The sequence below is a fragment of the Chelonoidis abingdonii genome, chromosome 19 (genome assembly GCF_003597395.2).
Source record: "Chelonoidis abingdonii isolate Lonesome George chromosome 19, CheloAbing_2.0, whole genome shotgun sequence".
Taxonomy (NCBI): domain Eukaryota; kingdom Metazoa; phylum Chordata; order Testudines; family Testudinidae; genus Chelonoidis; species Chelonoidis abingdonii.
The window spans coordinates 43,224,251-43,248,787 of record NC_133787.1 but is presented as its reverse complement, the minus strand read 5'-3'; the positions used below and the strand labels follow the sequence as shown (position 1 = coordinate 43,248,787).

Below are 24,537 nucleotides of genomic sequence, written 5' to 3'. Positions count from 1 at the left end.
GAAACTAGAGAAAAGAAACTATGTACACTAAGCTAAGAAGAGCTCGCTAGGGTAGTGGGGTCAGCTATGCGCCTCCACTGTTCCGCGACCGACCGGGCGGTAGAAGGAATAGGAGCGGGCGGCCGGCAGGGTTATATTAGCGCCATCCGCGCCACTCCAGGGGCGACCTGCCGGCCCACGGTGTTGCGGTAGAGAAGTTCTCCGACGAACGTGCATGCAGCGCCGCGACATCTATGGAATGGATATGAGCAATCTGAGAGAACTGAAAGAACTGAGGGTACCGGCCGCGCATGCTCTCTAGTAACACACTCAGAATGAGTGACAGGTTCTAAGCATGCGTGGCCGGTAGGAGTACTGCTGCAAAAAATCTCCGATCAAAGGTGCAGGGGCGCACCGACACCTAAAGTGGAGCACCCACAGGGACATCTCTCGAAGAAGAACTTTTTTTTCCCCACCATAAGCTGTTTCTCCACTGGGTTCTCCTATGGGGAAGTTAGGACAACCAGCATTATCAAGTTTCAGAAACAAATTTCCACCCAAAACGGGACAATGTGAAGGAAAGCTATTGGATCATAGTTCAACATTGTTGTTGTATTGGAGGGGATTTCTATAATCAGATTATTGTAGGGACACACAGCTGTGGTATATTGAGTCTGGACCTCTGCAGAGCAAAACAATCACTGGGTTACTTCATAGATGAAAACAAGCCTAGTCTCATACATCACAGGGATAAAGTCAGCAGAGAGTGCACAGCTAGCTTTCGCATTGCGTCCCTCCAATGATAATTGGACTGGAGACTTCTTCACACCTACGGAGATCAATAATAAAAAACAAGGACCAAATATCACAAAGCCCAGACTGAACTATAAACAGACTCCAAGAATGGGTTGCTGGAGTAATTCCTTACATATTGCTATTATGGAGAGACAGACAGCCATACCATATGGCCAAGATTTCTATTTCACCTCTGCAGCATTAGTATTTCTATAGCACTGAAGGGCTACAGTTCCTAAGCTTGTTTATGAATTGGTGGTTGGGCAGCCTTCTCTTAGTGAGATATTTATATAACATTTAATACACGCCTGTCCTCATTCTGTAAGGCAAGCACACTGGCAGAATCTGCAAGGTCTGGCATTTCTAGTGGGCTATTCCAGGTGCCTGGCCTTCTCATGCCCACTAGTGACTAAACACCCAGTCCTTTCCCGCTACATTTGAAAAAAACAACCAGGCACAGTTTTAAATCACTGAGTATTGACTTTATTATTAGTCACTTCATAATTTGTTTCAACTGAAAGACAATACACAGAGCAGAATTCTAGTGCATCCCATGTAAATGTTTACATCTGTGATGCTTCTCACTCACCTCTAAGACTTAGCATTTAATTAAATTTTTTTCACATCTCAAAAATCTGCAATAGTTAGAACATCATCAGGCTCCCCTCTCAGAAAGGGCTTTTTTTTTTTTTTCTTAATACAGTCAAGGAGATGGGATGGGATTCCATGTAAAATGTAACTACAACTTCAGGAAAGAAAAAGACTACAGGAATAAAGTGGGTTCACAGAGGGAAGCATCCAGTGGCTCGAGCCCTTCCCTCACAGCCCCCAAGCAGAAAATGAACACATGGAAAGCATACCAGGAGGTCTAAAAAAGCCATCTTGCTGCTCCGGAACCAGTCCTAGGGAAAGGAATGAAATGCCTGTCCCAGATGCTTCAGCATCTTCTGGGTAAAATATCCAAGGATCTGTGTAGGCAGCAGCTATTCACTGCTATTGCTTGGAAGAGTTCTTCACATCAATTCCGTGTGCCGTTCCCCCAAGAAGCTGCACAAAATCAAATCTCAGGACTTTTATTTGCCTCCTCCCCATCTCCTTTGCCTTCAGCCTGATACAGCTCCTATTCCTTCTGCTGTCTCATGGCTCAAAGATTTTAATCCATTCACTGGGGGCGGGGCGGGGGGGGGAATAAAAAGACATTCACCCCTTTCTTCCAGCCCCAAACTCTTTATGCAGAGAGTGTTAGAAAGGTTAACTTTAAGTCTGTATCCTGCTCTCAGCACTGTCCCCATGCAATAAAATGGGAAGGATGTCATCAGATGTGGCAGTCAGCCAGATATGTACAACTGTCCCATTCCATTGGTGTCAATGTAAATAGTGCTCAAAGCACTTTACAGAGGTGGGCAAGTATTATTACACCCAAGTTACAAACAAGGAAACAGGATGGGTTTGAGAAATCTGCCCAGGGTCAAGTAGCAAACAAAGGGATTGATCACTAGGTGTGCGCGGGGGGCGGTATGAAACTCTCTCTCTCTCTGGTATGGTGTTAGGACCATTATCCCTAGCAAGAGGAAGGCGGAGACCTCCAAGGACAACGGAAATGCTTAGCCTCTTCATAAGGATTATCTCACAGCCAAGGGATGGCCTCAAACTGAATGTCCTACAGATGTACAATCCACACCACTCACCTTGCCACATGCAGTCTCCTGAACTTAGTCAGGAGACTCAGGACAACCGCACCAACACTTTGTGTCAAGTGCAGAGAGCTCCATACATATACAAACATCTCTTTCATGGAATGAGGCTGAAGAGGAGCCAAGCGCACAGGAGGAATTTATCCCTACAAGCTTTCCATTTGGAAAGCTACTGGCAAAACACATGCTGCTCCAGAAGAGAGGAGGTAACGGCAGCTGAAGCAATGAGGTATTCAGCTTCCAGCTGTACAGCAGTCAACAGGCCAGAGTAACCATTGCTTCTTCAGCATTAGCTCTGTCCTCACTAATGCTCCAGCACCACTGCTCTTCCTATGAAAACGGAACTATTGAAGTGCAGCAGTCTTCACAGTAATGAGCATCTTTGTGGCAGGTGCAGCCTTCAGAGGAGAATGGGAGAGTTCATGGGAACTAAGGCACAGACTTAGCCTGATATCTGAATGCGTTTCTGAACCAAAGAGATGCTCATCACCCTCACTTGTGGCTGAAGTGAATGGGAAGTAATACTTAGTAGTTCCAAGAATGGACCCTTATATAGGTGTTAAATACTACTGGGCTGCCTGTATCCTCGCGCTTCTGTCTGAAGCAGACATCCTTGATAATTAGGTCAAGACATTGCTCTTGTAAATGCTACAATCTAGGATCAATTCTGTTCTCACGGGAGACACTGTGTGGTACAGCTTATTCTTCCTATAGTCTCAAGCAGATGCCAATGCCAGCAGAATGCTAGAGAGCTTCTATTCTAGTCAAAAAGTCCTTAGCTGATCGCTTCCAAATGTTAGAAGGCAAAGAGAAGGCCTCCATGAGTAAGAGATAAACCAGTGCTGCTGCAGGGACCTACCCATCAATCACACTGCTAAGCCTTTTGCCAATTTGACAGTATTATTTAACACCATTTAAAAAAGCAGTCTGAACATAAATCTTTAATGACCACTTTTTAAAGGCAAAGGCAGAGAAGCTCTCCCTACTTTTTCTAAATGACCAGCGTCCCACACTTGCATACAATCTCACAGAACCCAAGGCTATAACCTGCTCTGACCACCCATCAACAGTTGGCAAACATCAGATCCTGCATCCAAATCGGTTACACTGACAGATGGAAACATTTCCAGTGAAGACCAGCACCCGGTGTTCGTCCTTTGCAAGCACCTGAAGGGTACAGGTCTCAGGACCACTGACGGGTCATCATCTAGAAGGCTCTATGGGAGAAGTAAAGCAGATTTACTACCAGTTTCCTTTGAGAAAGCATCAGGGTTGGAGAAAAGACTCTACTCAACATGCCAATGTGCTCAACGGATGAAAATCCAAGGTGTGCCCCCTCTCTTTCCCCAGTCCTGGAGGGTGCTCAACACCATACATAGCTACCCTCTCTCTCACAATGGACCTTGGCTCCCATTCTTAACCTCTCCACAGAGGTTCATGAAGCCACTACCTGGCTGACACTGCATACCAAAAAAACACACAGTGCAGCACTAAATAGTGAATTCCAGAGAACTGACATAGCTCTGAAGAGCACTAGACCTCAGGTCTTTGGACCCATATGCTCAAGAAACTGGCCTCCACACGAAGAACAGCTTGCTTAGTTACTTTCAATATTTGAGATAAATGTGGGTGACACATCGGATTGACATGGACTTCACTGAAAGGGGAGCAAGGAGCAACAGGCTTTTGTTACACCATCATTAAGCACAAAGTGGGAAAGGTCTCTTTAAACTGCATGGTCTTTATTTCAGTGCCAGCATTACAGATACAATATAAACATCCCAGTCAGAAGAATGAACTTGGATGGAATCCAGGGGTCTATGACAGGCTTAGGAAATGAAAGGGAGGAAGGGTCTGGAGTAACAGGGAAAAGTGACTTTGCAGTGTAGTCTATGCTGAGCCTCCCAGCAGGCAATGGGGCCTCTTATCAAAAAGTGATCTATAGAGTGGAATGTTGCCTTTCTACCTACCTACCACAGCCAACAGTCAAGGGACTGGGGAATAAGAGTTTTGAAATTTTGAGAATGGGGTGGGTTGGAGTCTCTGATCCATTGTGATGCTTTTGAGATAGCTACAGAAGAGCCATTGTGAGTCTGCATGGCTGCAACCGATGATGGAAAGTGAAGGAAATGGAAGTGTCAAGGCTTCACATTCAAATATAGCACCAAATCAACTGGATCAGATCTCATCAGCATCACTTTTCCCGCGCTCTGTCCCTGACCTGCTGTTGGTATCATATAGCTAAAGTGTCTGTGTGCATACGGCAATGCACATAACAGGCCACTAGCAGCCCACAGCCTCTTCACACATTGGGGAAACCGAAAGAAAAAGGCAGGGTTCCTTAATGGTCTCTGGATAAGCTTTTCCTCCAAACCCCAGATGAAAGTGCCTGCTAGTAATGACTCAAAACCCACCTTACCCACCCCACAGAAAGAAGGCAGCAGAAAGAAGGGACAGCTGCTCACTTGCTGCACAGAGGCAGGAGGGGGAAGGAGAGAAAAAAGTGTTTCCTTGCAAGCAATTCCAGTCCTCTCTTCCAAACAAGCTGCATGTTTCTTGGGGGGAAGGGGAATGTTGCTTCTGACTGTGAATGCATGGGGGAGTGCAGAGCAGCCTCCACAAGCAGCAAGCCTCATCAGTGGAGGAGAGAAAAGTTAGTCTTAACAGATATGCTTCAAAATCAGCAATCACTTCAGGGAGATTCCTCATCATCAGCAGGTCTCATCATTCCCCAGGTCCTTGGTGCAGTTTGGGGGATTGCCAGGGATCAACCTTCTTCCCAGAGTTCCTTTGATTGGGTGGGGTGAGTAAGAATGGTGCCAGAGCCTCACTGCCAGGACTGAGGGGGGAAGTTGTTAACTTCTGCTAGATCCTGCATTGCTGAGCCCTTGTGATTATAGGTCAATTTGATCCGCATACGTAGCTGTTGCTATAAGAGGAGAGGAAAAAACAAGGTCAGTGTCTTCAGTAAACCCCCAACCTCACAAACCCTCCCACCACCTCTCTCACCTCATGGAACCTGATCGGTCACCTCTGGAGGAGGTAGGGATACATCACTAGCATTATCCCATCCTGTGGGCACAGTTGTGTCATACCAGCTGCATCACACCAGCTGCTAGGATGTGTTTCAACGGGCAATTAATTTGGTAGGATGATACTCACTTATGCTGATTGAAAACAGGCAAGAGCTTTCTAATCCTCAAGTCCCTCTCCTGGAACCCTGTAGAAGCCTTAGAACATAGCTCCGTTTTCCAACCTGTGCACCCTCATAGGGCTCAGTCTGCCCTGCCTCCCATCCTTCTCCTCCACACTGTGCACTTCAAGGCAGCCAGCCCACCCCAGGTAATGGAAGAGCAGAAGGCAGGTCTGGTGGCTGCTGGCCAGCTCTTGGGCTCGCAGGCTCTGCAGGACAGGTGCCTTCTTTAAGTCCTTGCATTTCCTCCACTGCTTATTGCACAGTCTGCAGGGCAGGCTCTGTCTCAGGTGCCTGATGGTGCACCATGTGACACTGTAAATTTAAATATTCAACTTCCATACAACCATAAACTGGAAAAAGGCATCAGCTGGACAGCCCTGAGGAATGAAGCTGTTTGGGAGCCTGGTTCTGCTGCTGCCCTATAGGTAAAAAGACACTGCCCTGCCAGCCTGCCAACCCACTGCAGGTGAGGGGCAGCAGTTCCATCTCCATTGCCCAGGCAGTTCTTAGCTTGTCGCCAGCTAATGCAAAGCCTAGTGATTTGTGAGATGGGGGCTGGAACTGAAACCAAAAACTCACCTTCTATGGGGCCAGACGTCTGTGAGATGGAAATAACTTCTTATCCGTACCAAGCTGGGCAGGGTTCAGCTTGGTGACCGACAGGTGAAAGGTTTGGAGCCCACAAGCAATGCTCTGAGATACCTTGTCCAAGAGGACATGCTGTATAGATCTATAGACTACTGCCAATGAGTTATACTAAAAGGACATTCAGGTTGCATATCCAAGCACTCAAAAGTCAGGAAGTGCCAGAATTAAGGCTGCCATGGCAACTGTAATTCTACTTACTCCCTTGTCCTTATGTGTTACGATACTGTCTTTAATTACATGAGCACATACTATTTATTACACAGGACCCCAGCCGTATTCAAATGCATGACATCACTTGACAGGGCTGAAGAGGAAACAGCCTTAAGAACCATGAGAAAGGGGACATCCCCGTCCCTCAGGCCATAGAGAATACAGTGCTACTAAAGCCCAGCTCTTGGCAGCTACATGGGAAAGGGGAATTGTGTTTCTTTCTCCAGGCCTGTACTGAACCTCGGCAAGCACTGCAGAAAAGTGGTTCCCAATTTGTCTCTCTCCACACTCTGAACTGTGGCTCCAAAGGGCAACTCTGTTAAGAAGGTTTATATTTGATTACGAACCGAATGTGCCTGTGAGCACGTCCTGTGAAGTGTCTGAGTCAGACCCATCACCTACCCTGCAAAACTTGAAGCAGCTGAGAGCTGGCACTTTCCTGCTGAAGATACTCAGCAGCTCCCTTGCAGGCTGCCTACTGTATTGGAGGGAAGAGATGCTTCCCTGCTAGGCTGTGGGAGCCCCAGGGAGAATAGAATAGGAGCTCAACTGACTGTCCCTGAGCTTTGGGGTGAGCCCCAAGATAGGACCCCTCTTCCCACCCCCAGCATTGCCAAGAACCAGTTACCACTCCCTAATTCTGTGTCCCAGCCCGTTAAAGCAGAGCAGAAGATGTTTTAAGTTGCACCAGCTGGCTATGGCCCAAGGCACCATATGCCATCTAATTAACAGTCAGAGCCCAGCATGCTCCGATCAATTCCTGTCCCCACAGCACCTCCTGGGCCAGGGGCTGCATGGCAGACACACAAGGAGTTGATGCTCTGATTCTCCACTCTTGGGAGTTCGCGGCAAGGAACATATGTGGCCTCCATTGCTTTGTGAGAGCTGAGCAGTGCAAGGGAGCACAACAGGACAAAGAATCCGGCCTAACATACTGAATGTGGCTTTTAACCTCTTTGAAATAATATATCCAGCCTTAGCCCAAAGAGGTTGGGCATCACCAGTACACCAGCACTGTTTGGCTGATACTGGCCAGTAAACGACATGTTCCTGACATTTAATGTTGCTCTGACGAGCCTGCCATTTTGCTAAAAAGAAAAAAGTGGGACTCTATGGGAAGTGAATAGCCTTACTCATTAACTATGCACCAAAAGAAACCAAAGAAGAAAAAATGGTTATCTAACTTTTCCTAACTGTTGTTCTTCGAGATGTGTTGTTCATGTCCATTACACGTTAGGTGTGCGTGTGCACATACGTTGCAAATTTTTTCCCTTAGCGGCTCCCGTCGGGCCAGTAGGGGAGCCCCGCCAGAGTGGCGCCTCATGCTGGTGCATATATACCCCTGCTGACCCAACCCCCCTTTGGTTCGTTGTTGACAGAGACTCCGACAGAGGGGAAGGAGGGTGGGAAGTGTAATGGACGTGAACACCACATCTTGAAGAACAACAGTTATGAAAAGGTAGGTAACCGTTTTTCCTCGAGTGATTGTTCATATCCATTACACATTAGGTGACTCACAAGCTTACCGTAGGAGTCATGGAACGATTGAAGCACAGCCCTGCCAACTGCCGCGTCCTCTCTGGCCTGTTGTACTGCACAGTGGGCTGTGAATGTGTGCAGCGACAACCAGGTGGCTGCTTTACAGATCTCCTGGAGTGGAACCTGTGCCAGGAAAGCGGCTGAGGATGCTTCAGTCCTAGTTGAGTGAGCTGTGATCGCCGAGGCTGGCACTTTGGCAAGCTCATAGTACGTGCGGATGCAACCCATAATCCATGATGATATCCACTGCACAAAGACAGGGAGTCTTTTCATTCTCTCCACAATGGCGAAGAACAACTGTGTCAACTTGCGGAAAGGTCTAGTTCGCCCCAGATAGAACGCCAGGGCCCTACGGACATCCAGAGCGCACAGACTACGGTGACTCGGGTCCATGTGTGGTTTGGGAAAGAACACTGGCACACAGATGTCCTGTCTCATATGAAATTGCGAGACTACTTTAGGCCACACCCTAAATTCCTCCCCAAGTTGCACTTTGTCCTTATAGAAAACTGTATAAGGGCACTCCGAGGTGAGGGCCCTCAACTCGGACATTCTCCTTGCAGACGTAATGGCCACCAAAGGCCATCTTTCAAGAGAGGTGAGTGAATGAGCAAGAGGCTAGGGGCTCGAAAAGGAATCCCATGAGCTTGGTCAGGACCAGGTTAAGGTTCCATGGAGGAACTGGAGGGCGTGAGTAGGGAAATACCCTCTCCAGCTCCTTGAAAAACTGGGCTACCATGGGGGTGGAAAACAAAGAATGCCCTGATTCCCCCAGGTGGAATGCTGAAATGGCAGCCAGATGCACTCTAATTGAGGAGGGGGCGAGACCTTGATGTTTAAGGTGCAGCAGGTATTCCAGGATAACTGGAACTGAGGACTGAAGCAGCTGTATATGCTTTGGTTCACACCAGCAGGAGAACCTCTTCCACGTAGCGAGGTATGTCGCCCTAGTGGAAGGTTTACTACTGCCGAGGAGAATTTGTCACACCTGAAGAGAGCACTGGCTCTCTATCACGTTCAACCACAGAGTTTCCACAGCATGAGATGCAGAGACTGCTGGTTCGGGTGGAGCAGGTGCCTGCGATCCTGCGTGATGAGATCTTGGTGCAGGGGCAGGGCAATAGGGTCAGTTACTGACAGCTCCAGCAAATTCGTAAACCAATGTTAGTGGGGCCAAGCTGGGGCGATGAGGATCATTACCGCCTTGTCTCTGCGAAATCTGTGGATGAGCAGGAACAGTGGGAAGGTATACTTCAGGCTCCCGCTCCAAGGGATCGCAAAGGCATCTGCAACCGAGCCCAGACTGTGGGTCTGGAAAGAGCAAAACTGCGGGCATTGACTGTTGTCCTTGGTGGCGAAGAGGTCCATTTGGGGAAATCCCCACTTCTGGAAGATCGACTGCAAGATATCCGGTCTCATCGACCATTTATGCATGCGGTACGACCTGCTGAGGTGGTCCGCCAGCTCGTTCTGGTTCCCCGGGAGGTATGACGCTACGAGGTGTACTGACTGAGTGGGCTATACAAAAGTCCCATAGGGGAAGGGCCTCTCGGCAGAGGGGAGAGGATCAGGCTCCGCCCTGGTTGTTTATGTAAACATGGCGGTAGTGTTGTCTGTCAGAACTGTCACGCTGTGACCTTCTAAAGCAGCGTGAAAGATTTGGCAGGCTAGGCGAACCGCCCTGAGCTCCTTTACATTGATGTGGAGCAACATTTCGTCCTTGGACCACAATCCTTGCATCCGTAGGTCCCCCAAGTGCACTCCCCAGCCAAGGTCTGGCGCGTCTGTTACCAGCATCAGCATGGGTTGCGGTGTGGCAAAGGGGATCCCTTTGCAGACTACCTGCTGGTTGAGCCACCAGCGCAGGGAGTCCAACACCTAGGGGGATTGTCACTACAAGGTCTAAGGGGTCTCTGCCTGAGCGATATGCCTGGACTAGCCACAACTGCAAAGTCCTGAGCCATAGTCGAGCATGTTTCACTATGTGGGTGCATGCCGCCATGCGTCCTAGGAGCTGCAGACAGCATCTGGCCGTGGTTGTGGGGAACCTCAGCATGAGTCTATGGCATGCTGGATGGCCAGAAATCTGGATTCTGGGAGGCTCGCTCATGCCTGTACTGAATCCAAGACTGCCCCAATGAAATCCAGCCTTTGTGTAGGTATCAACGAGGACTTGGACACACTGACTAGAAGGCCTAGCCTGAGGAATACGCCCAGTGCTACCGCCACATGGGAACGGACTTCCTCCTTGGACTGATCCGTGAGAAGCCAGTCATCTAGGTACATGTATACTCGAATTCTCCTTTTTCATAGAAAGGCTGCCACTATCAACATGCATTTTGTGAACATGTGGGGGGCTGCCGCCAGGCCGAAAGGTAGGACCGTAAACTGGTAATGGTGAACTGCAGGAACCGCCGGTGAGCGGGATGAATAGCGATGTCAAAGTACACATCTTTCATGTTGAGGGCAGTGTACCAATCCCCCAGATCCAGGGACGGAATAATAGTGCCTAGGGAGACCATGCAGAAGCCAACCTTGACTAAGAATTTGTTGAGTCCGCGCAGGTCTAAAATGGATCAAAGACCCCCCTTTGCTTTCAGAATAAGAAAATGCTGGGAGTAAAACCCTTTCCCCCTTAGATCCCGAGGGACCTCTTCTACTGCCCCCACCTCGAGGAGCGTTAGTACCTCCTGTATAAGGAATTGTTCGTGAGGGGGTCCCTGAAGAGGGAGGAGGAAGAGGGGTGGGAAGGAGAAATGAAGTGTGTATCCCACTTGTACCATGCGTAAAGACCCAACGGTCCGATGTTATACGGGACCATGCACAGTAGAAGCAGGACAAGCTGTTCAGGAAGCACAGGGAACGATCCGGTAACTGGCTTGGTACGCTGTCCTCGAGCGCACCTTCAAAACCCTTGCTTGTTGCCGGGTGGCAGCTTGCCCTGGCCCTGGCCTTGGCTAGGCATGTTGTTCTGCCTCTGCCTGTTGTCTCTACCTCTCCTACTAGGGCGGGGCTGGTATCGTCTTTGCTGAGGCAGCTGGGAATTGAAAGGTTTCCTCTGCGTCACCGGGGTGTGCATTCCCAACGACTTGAGGGCTGCCCAGGAGTCTTTGAGGCTATGCAGCCTGACATCCATTTGCTCCGAAAAGAGACCAGACTCTTTGAAGGGGAGGTCCTGAAGGGTATTCTGGACCTCTGGCAGAAGGCCTGAACCCTGCAGCCACGCTGAGCGACTCATCACCACTCCTGAGGCGACTGTTCTGGCTGCTGCATCCGCCGAATCGAGAGAGGCCTACAGAGAAGTCTTGGCTACCACCTTTCCTTCATCCACAAGGGCCACACACTCAGGCTGAGAGCCCTGGGGCAAGGACACTTTAAATTTGGAAACTGCCATCCAGGAATTAGAATTGTGTGTCTTCAGGATCATGAACCAGCAGGCAATCCTGAACTGAAGGCCCCCAGAGGAACAGACCTTCCTGCTGGATAGACCAGGGGTCTCAAACACATGGCCCGTGGGAGGTTATTTTCTACAGCCCATGAGCTCTTCGCAGCCTCCCCCAGCATTTACCTGGAGCCGCTCTGGCCTGGCATGCAGCAGAAATAACATGGGGGAAGAGAGGCGCGCAGGGGTGTGTGTTGCTGTTGCTTCAGATACCGCCCCCAGCAGCTCCCATTGGCCGCGGTTCCGTTCCTGGCCAATGGGAGCTGCTGGGAGCGATGCCTGAAGGAACAGCAACACACACACACCCCTGTGCCCTTGCTCCCCCACGTTCCAGCCACTTTCCAGAGCAGCGCAGGGGGCAGGGCAGACAGCCTGCCTTGCCCCTGGTGCGTGCCGCGCCAGAGCCCGCCCCCCGAACCCTCCTGCAGTCGAACCCCCTGCCCTGAGCCCCTTGTTGCACCCTGACCCCCGCCACTCCCCTCTTGCAGCCCAAACCACTGCCCTGAGCCCCTGCCGCATTCTGAACCCCTGCCGTACCCTGCACCCTGACCCCCTGCCCTGAGCCTCGTGCTGCACCCCGCACCACTCCTGCACCTCAACCCCCTTCCCTGCGCTGCCTGCCGCACCCCTCTGCACCCTGCTCCCCTGCCCTGACCCCCTGCCGCTCCCCTCATCCCTCCTGCACCCCACACCCCAACTCCCTGCCCTAAGCCCCTGCCATACCCCACACCTCTCCTGAATCCCCTGGGGGCAGCGAGGGGGCGGAGCTGGGGTGGGGATTTCAGGGAAGGGGTGGAGTGGGGGCAGGGCCGAGGGCAGTGAGGGAGGTGTCAGTAATGCAGCCCTCGAGCCTATGTACTAGTCCTCATGTGGCCCTTGGGGTCATTTGAGTTTGAGACACCTGGTCTAGACGTTTAGCCTCCTTGGCTTTAGGAGCCAGGACTTGCTGACCATGTCATTCCCGTTCATTGACTGCTGAGACGACCAGCGAACGGGGCCGGGTGACAAAAGAGGAAGTTGTATCCACTGGAAGGGGCAAAGTACTTCCACTCTACACCTTTTGCTGTTGGTGCGCTAGAGGCCGGGGTTTGCCAGACAGTCTTGTAGCTGGACTGGATTGTCTTTATGAGTGGGAGTGCAATTCTGGAGGGGCCCTTGGGGCTTAAGATAGCCACCATAGGATCCTCCTGCTCTACTGCTTCCTCCACCTGTAGGCCCAAGTTCTGGGCAACCCTACGGAGCAGCTCCTCGTGTGCGCTGTGGTCAATCGGAGGAGGCCTTGACACTGCAATGCTCACCATGGCTTCATCTGGGGATGACAAAGAGATGAGGGCCTTCTGCATCTCGTCTTCCAGTCCTGCTTGTCCTTGCTCGCATGCTGGGGGCTCATCCGGATTCTGCCTGCCTTACTGCCTCCGGGACAGCGCCGGGCTCGGTGCTGCTTCCGGTCTCCTGTGTTCTGGAGAAGCATCTGGCAGCCTGAATACTGTGGTCTCCTTGGGTGGAGAGGGGTGCCTGTGCGGGGACTGCAACTGATGCACTGAATAGCCAGATCTCAAGGCTCTGGAGGAGGGCCCCTGCTGTTGGTGATAGGCCCATGATGTCCAAAAGGGACACTGCCCTGGCAGGCTCCATTGGGGATGCCACAGGGCTTGGGGCTCCCTGTTCGCCGGTGACCTGCGGGCATAGCTGGAGCGGCTTGAGTCCACCTCAGATTCCGAGGACACCAATCTGGAAGGCCAAGGCGGTGCCGTAGAACGGTGCTGCCGGGAGGCTGGAGAACGCCTCCTTGCCGACTGGGACCCGGAGTGGTACTGATACTCCCAGGATCAGGATTGTTGGCTCCTACTCGGGACTGGGGACTTTGATCTTGTGTTGCCTTGGAACCAGCCTGGCGATGGCACCGAGGAGCAGTGTCCTGGCAGGGCTGGTGCCGTACGCTGGCTGGGACCCAGTGCTCTTGAGTCCTGATGGGTCAGGGGCAACTGGGAATCCGCAGAGGCCAAGCTCAACCGAGACTGATGCCAGGAGCAATGCCGGGATTGTGACCTTGATCAGCACACCATTGCCGGCTTGCCTTTTGATGGCATTCTAGGAGATGGTGCTGGAGGCTTCTCTTTGGCAGGGAGGGGGTTTGCCGCCGACAACTGGATGAGATCCTTTGACACCTCAAACGTGTCTGGTGTGGAGAGCTGTTCTACGAGCTCCTCCAGCCCTTCCTTGGCGCTCAAGGCACTTAGCCCAGGGCTCAACGGGCTCTTCAGCGCCGGAGCCACCAGAGCCAGAGCATGTCCTGGGGCAGCACTTCCCTTTTGAGTGCTCGTTTGCTTGCGCGCTGCCGGCTTCTTATGCTTATGGCTTATGCCCTCAGCTTGTAGGCTGGTCCTTCGACCGTGCCGGTGAGGTCAAATGGTGCAGGGGTTTTTCTTGTTGCCTCAGTGTGGCATGCTTATGGTGCCCCACCAGGACCAGATCGCGAACTGACGCCAGGGCACTCTGCGCTGAGGACACTGGCGCTGAGGCCGGATGGCCCAAGGCCGAAGGTTGCAGTCCGGCCTCAGTGAGTAGCTGCTTGAGGCAAAAGTCTCTTTCTTTCTTAGTCCTTGGCTTAAAAGCCTTACAAATCTTGCAGCATTCTGTCTGATGCGATTCCCCCAGGCAACGGAGACACGAGTCGTGGGGGTCACCAATCGGCATAGTCTTGTGGCGCAAGCCTTAAAGCCTTGGCCTGCGGCATGCCCCGCAGCCCAGGGCTGGTGCTGGAGACAACTTTTGAAACCTAAACAAAGAAAGCTTATCTATTATTAAGAAGTGCTAACTACTGATAACTATGCTAAGGGACACTCAAGCGAGAGAAAGAGCTGTTCCAACGTGGCCACAGACGGTAAGAAGGAACTGAAAGGGGGTCAGGTTGGCAGGGGTATATATGCACTAGCATGAGGCGCCACTCTGGCGGGGCTCTCCTGCTAGGCCGACGGGAGCCACTAAGGGAAAAAGTTTCTGACGTCTGTGCACACAGTGTGCGCACACCTAATGTGTAATGCACGTGAACGATCACTCAAAGAAGAACGGGCAATTTCTTCGAAGCCTTCCACCATCTCAGAAAGTCCATTCCACAGGCCCCCAATGGTCAGCTTTAACCAGCAGCAAAGGTGGCCTGTGCCAGGCTACAGAGTAGTTACCAGGCTTTGAGTGCTTATAAGGAAAGCAACCACTGGAAATGGCTTCTGGAGAATGTGCCATTTTCACCATCAATGCTGATGACCTTTCCTCAACACCCAAAACAATTCGTCCCTGTCCTGGACCAACTCCATACAAAGCTGTTTTTACAGAGAACTGAGCATGAGGTGGCAGATGCACCAGTCATGAAGGCTAGTGCCAGTGATGGAAATGATGCAGGGTCAGTTTCAGAGAGATTTTTTGGTCAAAAGCATGGAACACTATTTTGCCACACAGGGTTGGTCTACACTGAACAGTTACATCAGCATAACTATGTCTCTCAGGGATGTGAAAAATCCACACCCCTGTAATATGTAGCTATGCTGACTTAACCATGGTGTAGACAGCTCTAGAACAACAGAAAAATTCTGCTGCCCCCTGTCATTGTAGTGTCTACACTGAAGCAGTACAGCAGGTGAAGCTGTGCCACTGTAGCATTTTAAAATGTAGACAAAGCCTTACCTTAGCATATAGAAGTGGCCTCCACAAACTGAAATTTTAAGAAAACACCCCCCCCCACACACACATTTCTGTTCCTTGATGGTATCTGGAACAGATACACTGTGGCACTCAGCATCTACATAGATACAACTCACAAAACCCCAAACCCAAGAGCTTAGAAGGAAACTTTAAAATCATAGAATTGTAGGATTGGAAGGGACCTCGAGAGGTGATTTAGCCCCCTGCACTCAAGGCAAGAATAGGCATTATAGACCATGTTGTTTATCTAACCAGCTCTTAAAAATCTCCAGTGACAGAGATTCCACAACCTCCCTGGGCAATTTATTCTAGTGCTTAACCATCCTGACAGGAAGTTTTTCCTAAAGTCCAACCTAAACCACCCATGCTGCAATTTAAACCCATTGTTTGTTGTATTGTCCTCAGAGTTTAAGGAGAAGAATGTTGCTTCCTCCTACTTGTAAACAAAATTTTTATATTCTGGAAAATTATGTCCCCCCTCAGTCTTTTCTTCCTTTACTCATTTTTGCTGTTATTCTCTGGACTTTCCTGAAATGTGGTGCCCAGAATAGGGGATAATACTCCAGATGAGGCCTAACCAGTGTGCACTGTTGACTCAGATTTAGCTTGTGATTCACTATGCCCTCAGATCCCTTTCCACAGTATTCCTTCCTGGGGGTCATAGTGAATCACAAGCTAAATATGAGTCAACACTGTAACGGTGTCGCAAAAAAAGCGAACATTCTGGGATATATTTGTAGGAGTGTTGTAAACAAGACATGAGAAGTAATTTCTCCACTCTATTCCACACTGATTAAGCCTCAACTGGAGTACTGTGTCCAGTTCTGGGCACCATATTTCAAGAAAAATGTGGACAAATTGCAGAAAGTCCAGAGAAGAGCAACAAAAATGACTGAAGGTCTAGAAAACAGGACCTGTGAAGGAAGATTGAAAAAATTGGGTTTGTTTAGTCTGGAGAGAAGACTGAGAGGGAACATGATAACAGTTTTCAAGTACATAAAAGGTTGTTACAAGGAGGATGGAGAAAAATTGTTGTTCTTAACCTCTGAGGATAGGACAAGCAGCAATGGGCTTAAATTTGCAGCAAGGCAGGTTCAGGTCGGACATTAGGAAAAACTTCCTAACTGTCAGAGTGGTTAAGCACTGGAATAAATTGCCCAGGGAGGTTGTAGAATCTCTGTCATTGGGGATTTTTAGGAGCAGGTTGGACAAACACCTGTCAGGGATGATCTAGATACTTAGTCCTGCCTTGAGTGCAGGGGACTGGACTAGATGACCTCTCGAGGTCCCTTCCAGTCCTGTGATGCCCTCCTTTAGCACTAAGTGCTGTGTTTTGGATGATTTTGTTAGTAGTTTAAACAAAGCCTCGTCCACCTCTTCTTCCTGGTTAGGTGGTCTGTAATAGACCTTACAATGACATCACCCTTGGTTTTTACTCTTTTATCTTTACCTAGAGACTTTCAACAAACCTGGCTCCTATTTCCATCTCAGCCTCAGTCCAATGTATATAAAATGATTATAGGCTCTTCCAAAAGAGGGACTCTAAAGCTAGCACCACGGAGTCACATACTCTGATTCCATGTCAGACGGGCTCCCTTCTGTGCTGCAGAATCAACATGGAATCTAGTTACTGTTGGGAATAATCAGATCAGCATCATTTGCAAGTGAAGAGATACACTTAACTGAGAGCTTTGCAAATGGCACCTGGGATCTGAAAATCTTTCCACCTTGTGCATCAACTCCATCATAGGTTTCAGAGGGGTAATTGTGTTGGACTATATAAGTAAAAACAATGAGAAATCCTTGTGGCACCTTAGAGACTAACACATTTATTTGGGCATAAGCTTGTTGTTTTAACTCTGTAATATGAACACTTGACATACTCTGATTGCAGGACAAGCATTAATTAACCCTTGCTAACCTGGGAGAAAGGCAAGCATTAAAGGTATCCTGCAAATGGAAAATATTGCTCTTGACCCTGTTTCTGTTGCTTGATGATGAACATAGTCGGCCTCAACTTTTTAAAGAAAGTATCTTTCGTTTTCCACATTAGAAATTCAGGTCTTTTCAACCCTGGAAGCCTCTGTGATGACTGTAAAACTGAGGGAATTATGACATCCCAGGAGACAAGGTCACAGCAGTTGAGAGGAAGGGATCTTTAGTCAAAAATGTTTAAAACTGCTTAATTTCATTCTTTATAACACACATTAAACTCCAAGCACTACGAACACTCCAGTGAAAGCCTGCCTTTGCTCAAGATTAAGGATCGAGTAAGTTCTCAATATATATCTGAGATGCTAGGAAATGCTCCAGCAGGAAAGACCAGGCTTGGCATTCCTAACATTAAAAAGGCACATCCTTTCAGGTTGCCTTTATGCATCACAGAGAGCCAGCGTACAGAGCCAATATCCATTTCCTTTGTAAGCCACTTCAATAAAGATTTTTCACTCAGAACTTGTTTAACATTCTGCAGGTGATGCCTAAAACAGAAGAGACCCCAGGACCTTTTGCCAAAGGCTGAACTGGCTCCATGGAGCCAACAGGAGTGCAGTGCAGTAAAGTCAAAAGCTGACTGTGAGGAATTACAAGGGATCTCACTAAACTGGGTGACTGGGCGGCAAAATGGCAGATGAAATTCAATGTTGATAGATGCAAAATAATGCACATTGGAAAAACTAATTCCAACTATACATCAAAATGATGGGATCTAAATTAGCTGTTACCACTCAAGGAAGATCTTGGAATCATCGTGGATGACTCTGAAAACATCCGGTCAATGTGCAGTGGCAATCAAAGAAGCTAACAGAATGTTAGGGACCATGAGGAAAGGGACTGATAAGATAGAAAATCTCATAAAGCCATTATATAAATCCATGGTGTGCCCATACCTTGAATACACCTTGAACACTGAGTGCAGTTTTGGCCATCTCATCTCAAAAAAGAGATTTGAATTGGAAAAGGTGCAGAGAGGGCAACAAAAATTATTAGGGGTACGGAACAGCTTCCATATGAGGAGAGAATAAAAGACTGGACTGCTCATCTTAAGTTAAATAAATAAATAAATATAATGACTGAAGGGGGATATGATAGAGATCACTAAAATCATGACTCGTGTGGAGAAAGTGAATAAGGAAGTGTTACTTATTCCTTCTCTTAAACACACCAATCGGGGGGTCATCCCATTAAATTAATAGGCAGTAGGTTTCCAACAAACATAAGGAGGTACTACTTCACACAAGGCACAGTCAACTTATGGAACTTGTTGCTGGCTATGTTGTGAAGGCCAAAAGTATAACTGAGTTCAAAAACTAATTAGAACAGTTCCTGAAACTAATATCCTGAAAACATGGCTACATCAATACTGCAACCATAACTACACTGTCACACCAGCAGCAATCATTCCCCAGGAACAAGCCCAAAACTCTGCTCAAGAACAAGCAGCACTAACCCCTCAGTCTCCCAAACAGCCATGAGAACCAGGTTCAGGAATTCCTTCTACCACTGGACTGCTCACCTTCTGTGGGTTCAGAACTTTGATGACCTGTGTGATGGTCCCCGTGTTAAATGCTGGGATGATGCTGCTGCTGGGAGACAGAAGCTGCAGCTGGAATGTCTGAAGAAAAGGGAAAAGACTTTAAGATGATTTCACTAAGCATTTAGCAGATACAGCTACACTTCCACATCAAGTGGGGGAGGAAAGACAATCTCCTGTTGTTTACAGCAACAGTGAAAGCACTACTGAGAGACTGCATCAAAGGAGTTCCTTGGTCCTTTCTCCTTTTAGAGAGGTCAGGAGCACACATGCCTGCAGCACTCAAGAGGCCAGAGGGTTCTCATCTCTCCTGCTTTCTCACAGGTTGAAATCAGACTGACATAACTGCTGGCAGCTAGGGAGGAGGCAGAGCCTCACTGCTCTGATGGCAGAACTCCTTCTGCTGTGCTCATGAGCAAAACAGCAAATAGCCTGATAAACATAGGAATGATTCTGCCACAAGGTTGAGTCGCACTGGTTTCCAGAGAGAAAGGCACTGTCTCCATTCTACCACAATCCGAGACCAGCTCTGCACACACAACCAGGCAGCCTGCTCTCACTTGGAGAGCCGCTAAGTAGACATGCATGGACAAGTCTTCCCAACTCAGCCATACCAAACTGGATTGTCTCTGGGACACAGGAAGGCACCTTTTCTCCTACCAAGTTTCATCTTCTTACTCTACCTGCTTCAGAGTGAGAGCTGTTCAAGGTGCTCCTCTGGCTGCTGCTAATGAGGAGAGCGTCTCGCTCTGTGTTTAATCAGACTTCCCAGAAGGATCCCCCCAGCCCCAGCCCCAGGCACAGCCCAGGGAAAGCTCAGCCCTAAAGGTACCTGCTCAGAAAAGTTATGCTCAACTCTAAATACCATCTTAGAACAGGACTATTTGGGTAGTTTGAGATCTAACAGCTTTAACTCCTCCTTATGCTTCTCGGAGCTTCGCTTCCTCTGTGCAGAAGGAGCAAAACAATAGCAAGGATTTGGAAAGAGATAGGGGGCTAGCCACCCAGCTGGTCATGGCAGCTCTACCTTTGGTACCGCAGCCTGGAAAACAAAGTCTGTCATGTCCAGCTCTGTGCTATTGGAGGCTTGTATCGTGATCACGGTGACGCTGGGGTTGGTGTTCGATCTCTCAAAGGTGAACTCTATCTTCAGCCCATTCTTGCTGTATGCTGTGATGGAGGGGATGCCTGCAGCCGAGGGACAAGAGCAGCAACCCAGTAAGGACCTGGAGAACGTTCTCAAAGTCAGCAGGCCCACCTGCCGCCCCTAAACCCTACATCCAGAACATAGAGAACTGCTCTCCTTCTCCCCCTTATTCCATCTCCTCCTTCACCCCTTCACACATTGCTCCCGAGCGCTCCCAAATCCTCCTCTTTGTTACCAGATCCCCGATGGCTACAATAGCTCTATGTGCTCAGGGTTCCTATGCTCCTACCAGCAGCAATATCATTGAAGAGAGGCTGTGATGAGAGCCCATCCAACAGGAACGGAGGCTGTGATATCTGTGGGGCAGGGACCAAGGCTGGGGAAGATAGAGAAAGCAGGTTAGAAGAAGATAGAGTTTAACTAGTCGGAAGTGTAGAGTGGCTTTTCCCAGCTCAAGGATTAGCTAGAAGGAGCATGCTATTTTTACAAACAAGAAACCCAACAGGGCCTTCTCCTCTCTCCAAGAATGACCTCAATCTCACCCATCACCAGCAAGGAGTCTCTCCTCTCAAGCCAGCAAGTTTCCAGGCAGAGAGAACCACCTCTCCCGGCTCTTGATCCTCTCCTGCCAGGCTGAGAACTTGCCCCAGGACAGAGGAACACTCATCTCACTCCAACACATTTCCCACCCTTTCCATGTTAGACTTGGACCAAGCCCCCTGTGAGAGGGCAAGCAATGCCAATGAACCTCATCCCCTGCCAGAGGAACAGGGAATTTCCCTGCCTCCCATGCAGAAGACTCTATCCCTGGAAAAAGGACATGGAAGAATGCCCTTCTTATCCTGGCCCAGCTCCTCCCATGGCTGAGGGACCTGGAATCTCTCTCAATAGCTGCAGCCTGGTCTCACCTGTTAGGCTGAGATCTCCCAGGAGGTCAAGGAGCTCCCCACCGGCAGAGGCTGGCTTGCTCGTAGGGGCAGTTGGAATGACTGGGGTTATATCATTTCCTCCCAATAAGTCCAACAAGTCATTTGCCTAGTAAGAAAGCAATAAAACCCCAGTTACCTACTCATTTCCCTGCTACCTTTGCTTTTACCTGAGAAATGCCACTTGCTCTCAGATGAAAAGGTCCCCCTCCCAGTGATCTGCCTGTGAAGCTCTTACACTAGTCTTGGACTAATGCTGACAATTTGCACTCAGCACCTTAAGCTATTTCGTTTCCAGGGGTCTCAGGAAGACAGCGGGAGGTGCTGTGCCAAGGAGGGGAGGAGTTTCTGAATGCTGAGAGGCAGGTCACAACTCATAGGTGGGATTTTACTCCATCCACCTCACCTGCTCCAGCCTGCACTCCTGCTGTGGCACCTTCCCCTGATGCCAGTCCTTGACTCCCTTCTTTTGCCTGGGAATCAGCAGGGGAGAGACAGGTTGCATCAGGCAGTCAGACACAGGTCAGAGAAGCAGAGATGCCCTTGGCTTACTAGGTAGAGGGGAACAGTCTTCCAGCACCTGGGTCTGACAGGACAGTGGGAGGATTACACCAGCTGAAGAGAGCACTGTCCATTACCTGGCTGGTGGGTTGCAGCCCAGAGGGGGGAGGTTTGGTTTCCAGCACTGCTGGCTCTGTCTCTCCATTGGTCTGTACAATCTCAGTGGGGCCATTTGTGGTCACCTTTTCCATAACTGGCATTCGCTCAAGTAGGGCTGACCTGAAAGAAGCTGACATGGTTACACTCTGGGCCTTCTACCCTGATCCCAACCCAAAGTACTTGAGATGGCAAGGGTGATGTGAAGAGGGTGCCCAGCCTTTTGCTTTAGCTCTACAAGAAGAGTTGAACTCTGGGATCATACAACTGAGCTTGAGCTGATTAAAGACTGGGGCCACTCCATCACCAGGATAAACTTGGTTATTGACAGGCATTTTCTTTATAAGCAATGCAGAGCCCTGCCCTGCACCTACAAGGGAGAGGTCCCATTGCAGAGCTAGGCTAGGGAAGCCAAGATTCCAGAGGAGGAAGACCTAAGCACACTGGGGCATGAAGGGGGTGCTTACAGAAGACATCCCTGCTCAACTGCAGATGCAGCTGAGTTAGAGCAACTGACTGCGTTTTCCTGGCAGGAATGTTTATCCAGCACAAGGCATGGTGACAGAATGGGGAAGACAAGCACCCACACAGCCAACTTACCCAGGTTCCAGTCTTTCAGGAGAGTGACTAGGTAACAGTCTGAGCACAGAGAGATTGTGTGTGTAGAAGGGGTGGATGGGAGGTAATGGGATGCAGGACATGCTACCAAAGTCAAAGAGCTGAAAGATGAGAGCCACCCCTTGATATGAGCCTACCTAGTTGGGGGACGCCCCACAGACACTGTGCATGACACTGAACAGACTATTACATTGCCTATGTGCCTCCGAGAGCTAGAAAATGAAAAGTGTCACATTACCAAGGAACCTGAGCCCCAGGACTGTGCATTCTCAGCCATAACTAAACTTTTCAGGAGTGAAAACTGTCAACCCTGGAACACTCCCATGTAACAAAGGCCAATACACTCACCACCCCAGCTTTTCAAACTCTTTCTCACAAGGCTACACAATCAACGTTCATGGTCCTTTTTGCTCTAAGGCAAAACTTCCTAAACTGTCTTCTGCAGTGCCCCGCGTCCATTTGCAAGGAGCTTAGTGATCATCTGATGCTGGCTCCATCATGTTTCCAGCAGCTAAATTCCATTAGAAGAATCATTCCTCCTGTGATCTTATTATGAGAGCTGTTCCTGTAATTGCCACAGAGATGTTATGGCATCACCAGTGGGAAAGGAGCTGGGGTCCTTGAAATTATGAATGGAGGAGGCACAGACAAGACAAGCTATTAAAATGTAGCCCACAGAAGCCCAGCTCTACCATGCCGAGGAACTGGTTTTGGAGGCACTGGCCGGCATATGGAACTGACTGTCTCCTAGTGCTGTCACTGGACTCCCATTATCTTTCCCTGGTACCCACGTCTGGGGAGGACGACGAGGACAGACCTTGTCTGAGTATTTTTTGTGGGGTGGGGACTGCCTGATTACGGTCTAAAGAGACTCACACGGGAAGACTACATAAGACAGCACAGGGGCTCGAATCTAGCAGACAAAGGCATAACAAGCAGACATCTGGAAACTGAAGTCAGCAAAGTTCAAACTGGAAATAAGATGCACATTTTTAACAGTGAGGGTCATTAACCACTGAAAGTTTCCCAAGATCATAGCAGGTTCTCCAGCACTTGATGTCCTTACACCAAGACTGGCGTCTTTTTAGAAGACACGCTTCCAGCTCAAGGACAGGCTGTGGTCTTGATGCATGAATCACTGGGTGACGTTCTCTGGCCCATGTTATGCAGGTGGTCAAAATGGTCCCTTCTCACCTTAAATATTTCTTGTACTCACCTCATGTGATCATACTTCTTGAAAAGTGCATTGTACTCCACTGCCCTTTGCTGGAGCTCCACATCAATGCTGCTGCCATAGATGGACACAACCTTCTTAATGCGGCTGAGGGGCAAGAAACCAATAATGAACCCAATAAGCACTGAACAAGGGCAGACTATTCCCCAGACATGAGCTCAGAACTCTCCAGCAGGTGTCCATATAACTGCCTGTAACCAATAGGGACAGGGCTGTTTCTAATTTACCACCTTGGTAACTATGCAGCCCATGATTAGTGTCCTACCAAATTCACAGCCATGAAAAGCACATCAGACCATGAAATCTGGTCTTCCCTTGTGAAATTTGGTCTTTTGTGTGCTTTTACACATGGGCAGCAGGTACAATAGGCCGGGGAGGCTCTGGTTCCCCTGGCACTGCCGCAGCTGTCGAACACCCTGGTGCAGGCTTTTGGGAGGAAGTTTTCGATGTATTGTTCCATGCAGGCTCCAGGGCAGTGACAGAGATGGTATATGCTGTTCAGCTTCCTGGGCTCATCAGTAATCTCCCTGGACTACAGATGAACCCAGGAAGCTGAGTAGCAAATACCGCCGCCTCAGCTGCCCTGGAACCTGCATGGGGCATATCAAAAGCTTCCTCCGGACCAGAATTGCTTTTCCCCAGGTGGTTTGGGGAGCGGAGGCATGGGACTCCTCTGGGCAGTGTGAGAGTGAGTGTGAGGTGGGGGGTAGGGCCAGCCCGGGGATCCTCCAGCCGGGGGATGGGGTCAGGGGGTCTTGGGGGTTCAGACGGCAGGGAGGGGGGAAACGTGCTGTGGGTGAAAAGGGGCAGAGCTGTAGCTAGCCTCCCCAAGGGGGGGTCCACCCATTGCTCATGTATTTACCTTATACTATACAGATTTCATGGGGGAGACCAGTGTTTCTCACACTGGGGGGCCTGATCCAAAAAGGGTCACAAGGTTATTTTAGGGGAGATGCGGTATTGCAACCCTTACTTCTGTGCTGCCTCAAGAGCTGGGTGGCTGGAGAGCAGCAGTTGTTGGCCAGGCAGCCAGCTCTGAAGGCAGCACCCCGCCAGCAGCAGCACAGAAGTAAAGGTAGCAATACCATATCATACCACCCTTTACTTCTGTGCTGCTCCCTTCAGAGCTGGGTGGCTGGAGAGTGGTGGCTGCTGACTGAAGGCCCAGCTCTGCAGGCAGCAGTGCAGAAGTAAGGGTGGCAATACCATCCCATGCCATGC

General features: G+C 49.5%; 1 protein-coding gene across 1 annotated transcript in view; it reads right to left on the bottom strand.

Annotated features, from left to right (window-relative positions):
- Positions 1-1,234: 1,234 nt before the first annotated feature.
- Positions 1,235-24,537, bottom strand: part of AP1G1 (adaptor related protein complex 1 subunit gamma 1) — an 82,798-nt gene continuing 59,495 nt past the window's right edge. Inside the window, exons 16-22 of the mRNA XM_032804076.2 lie at positions 23,299-23,403; positions 21,446-21,587; positions 20,790-20,916; positions 20,171-20,257; positions 19,762-19,922; positions 18,717-18,815; positions 1,235-5,397 (exon numbers count right to left, since the gene is read on the bottom strand). Coding sequence (XP_032659967.1) covers positions 5,296-5,397; positions 18,717-18,815; positions 19,762-19,922; positions 20,171-20,257; positions 20,790-20,916; positions 21,446-21,587; positions 23,299-23,403 — 823 coding nt within the window. The 3' untranslated portion in view covers positions 1,235-5,295. The remainder of the gene's footprint in view (positions 5,398-18,716; positions 18,816-19,761; positions 19,923-20,170; positions 20,258-20,789; positions 20,917-21,445; positions 21,588-23,298; positions 23,404-24,537) is intronic.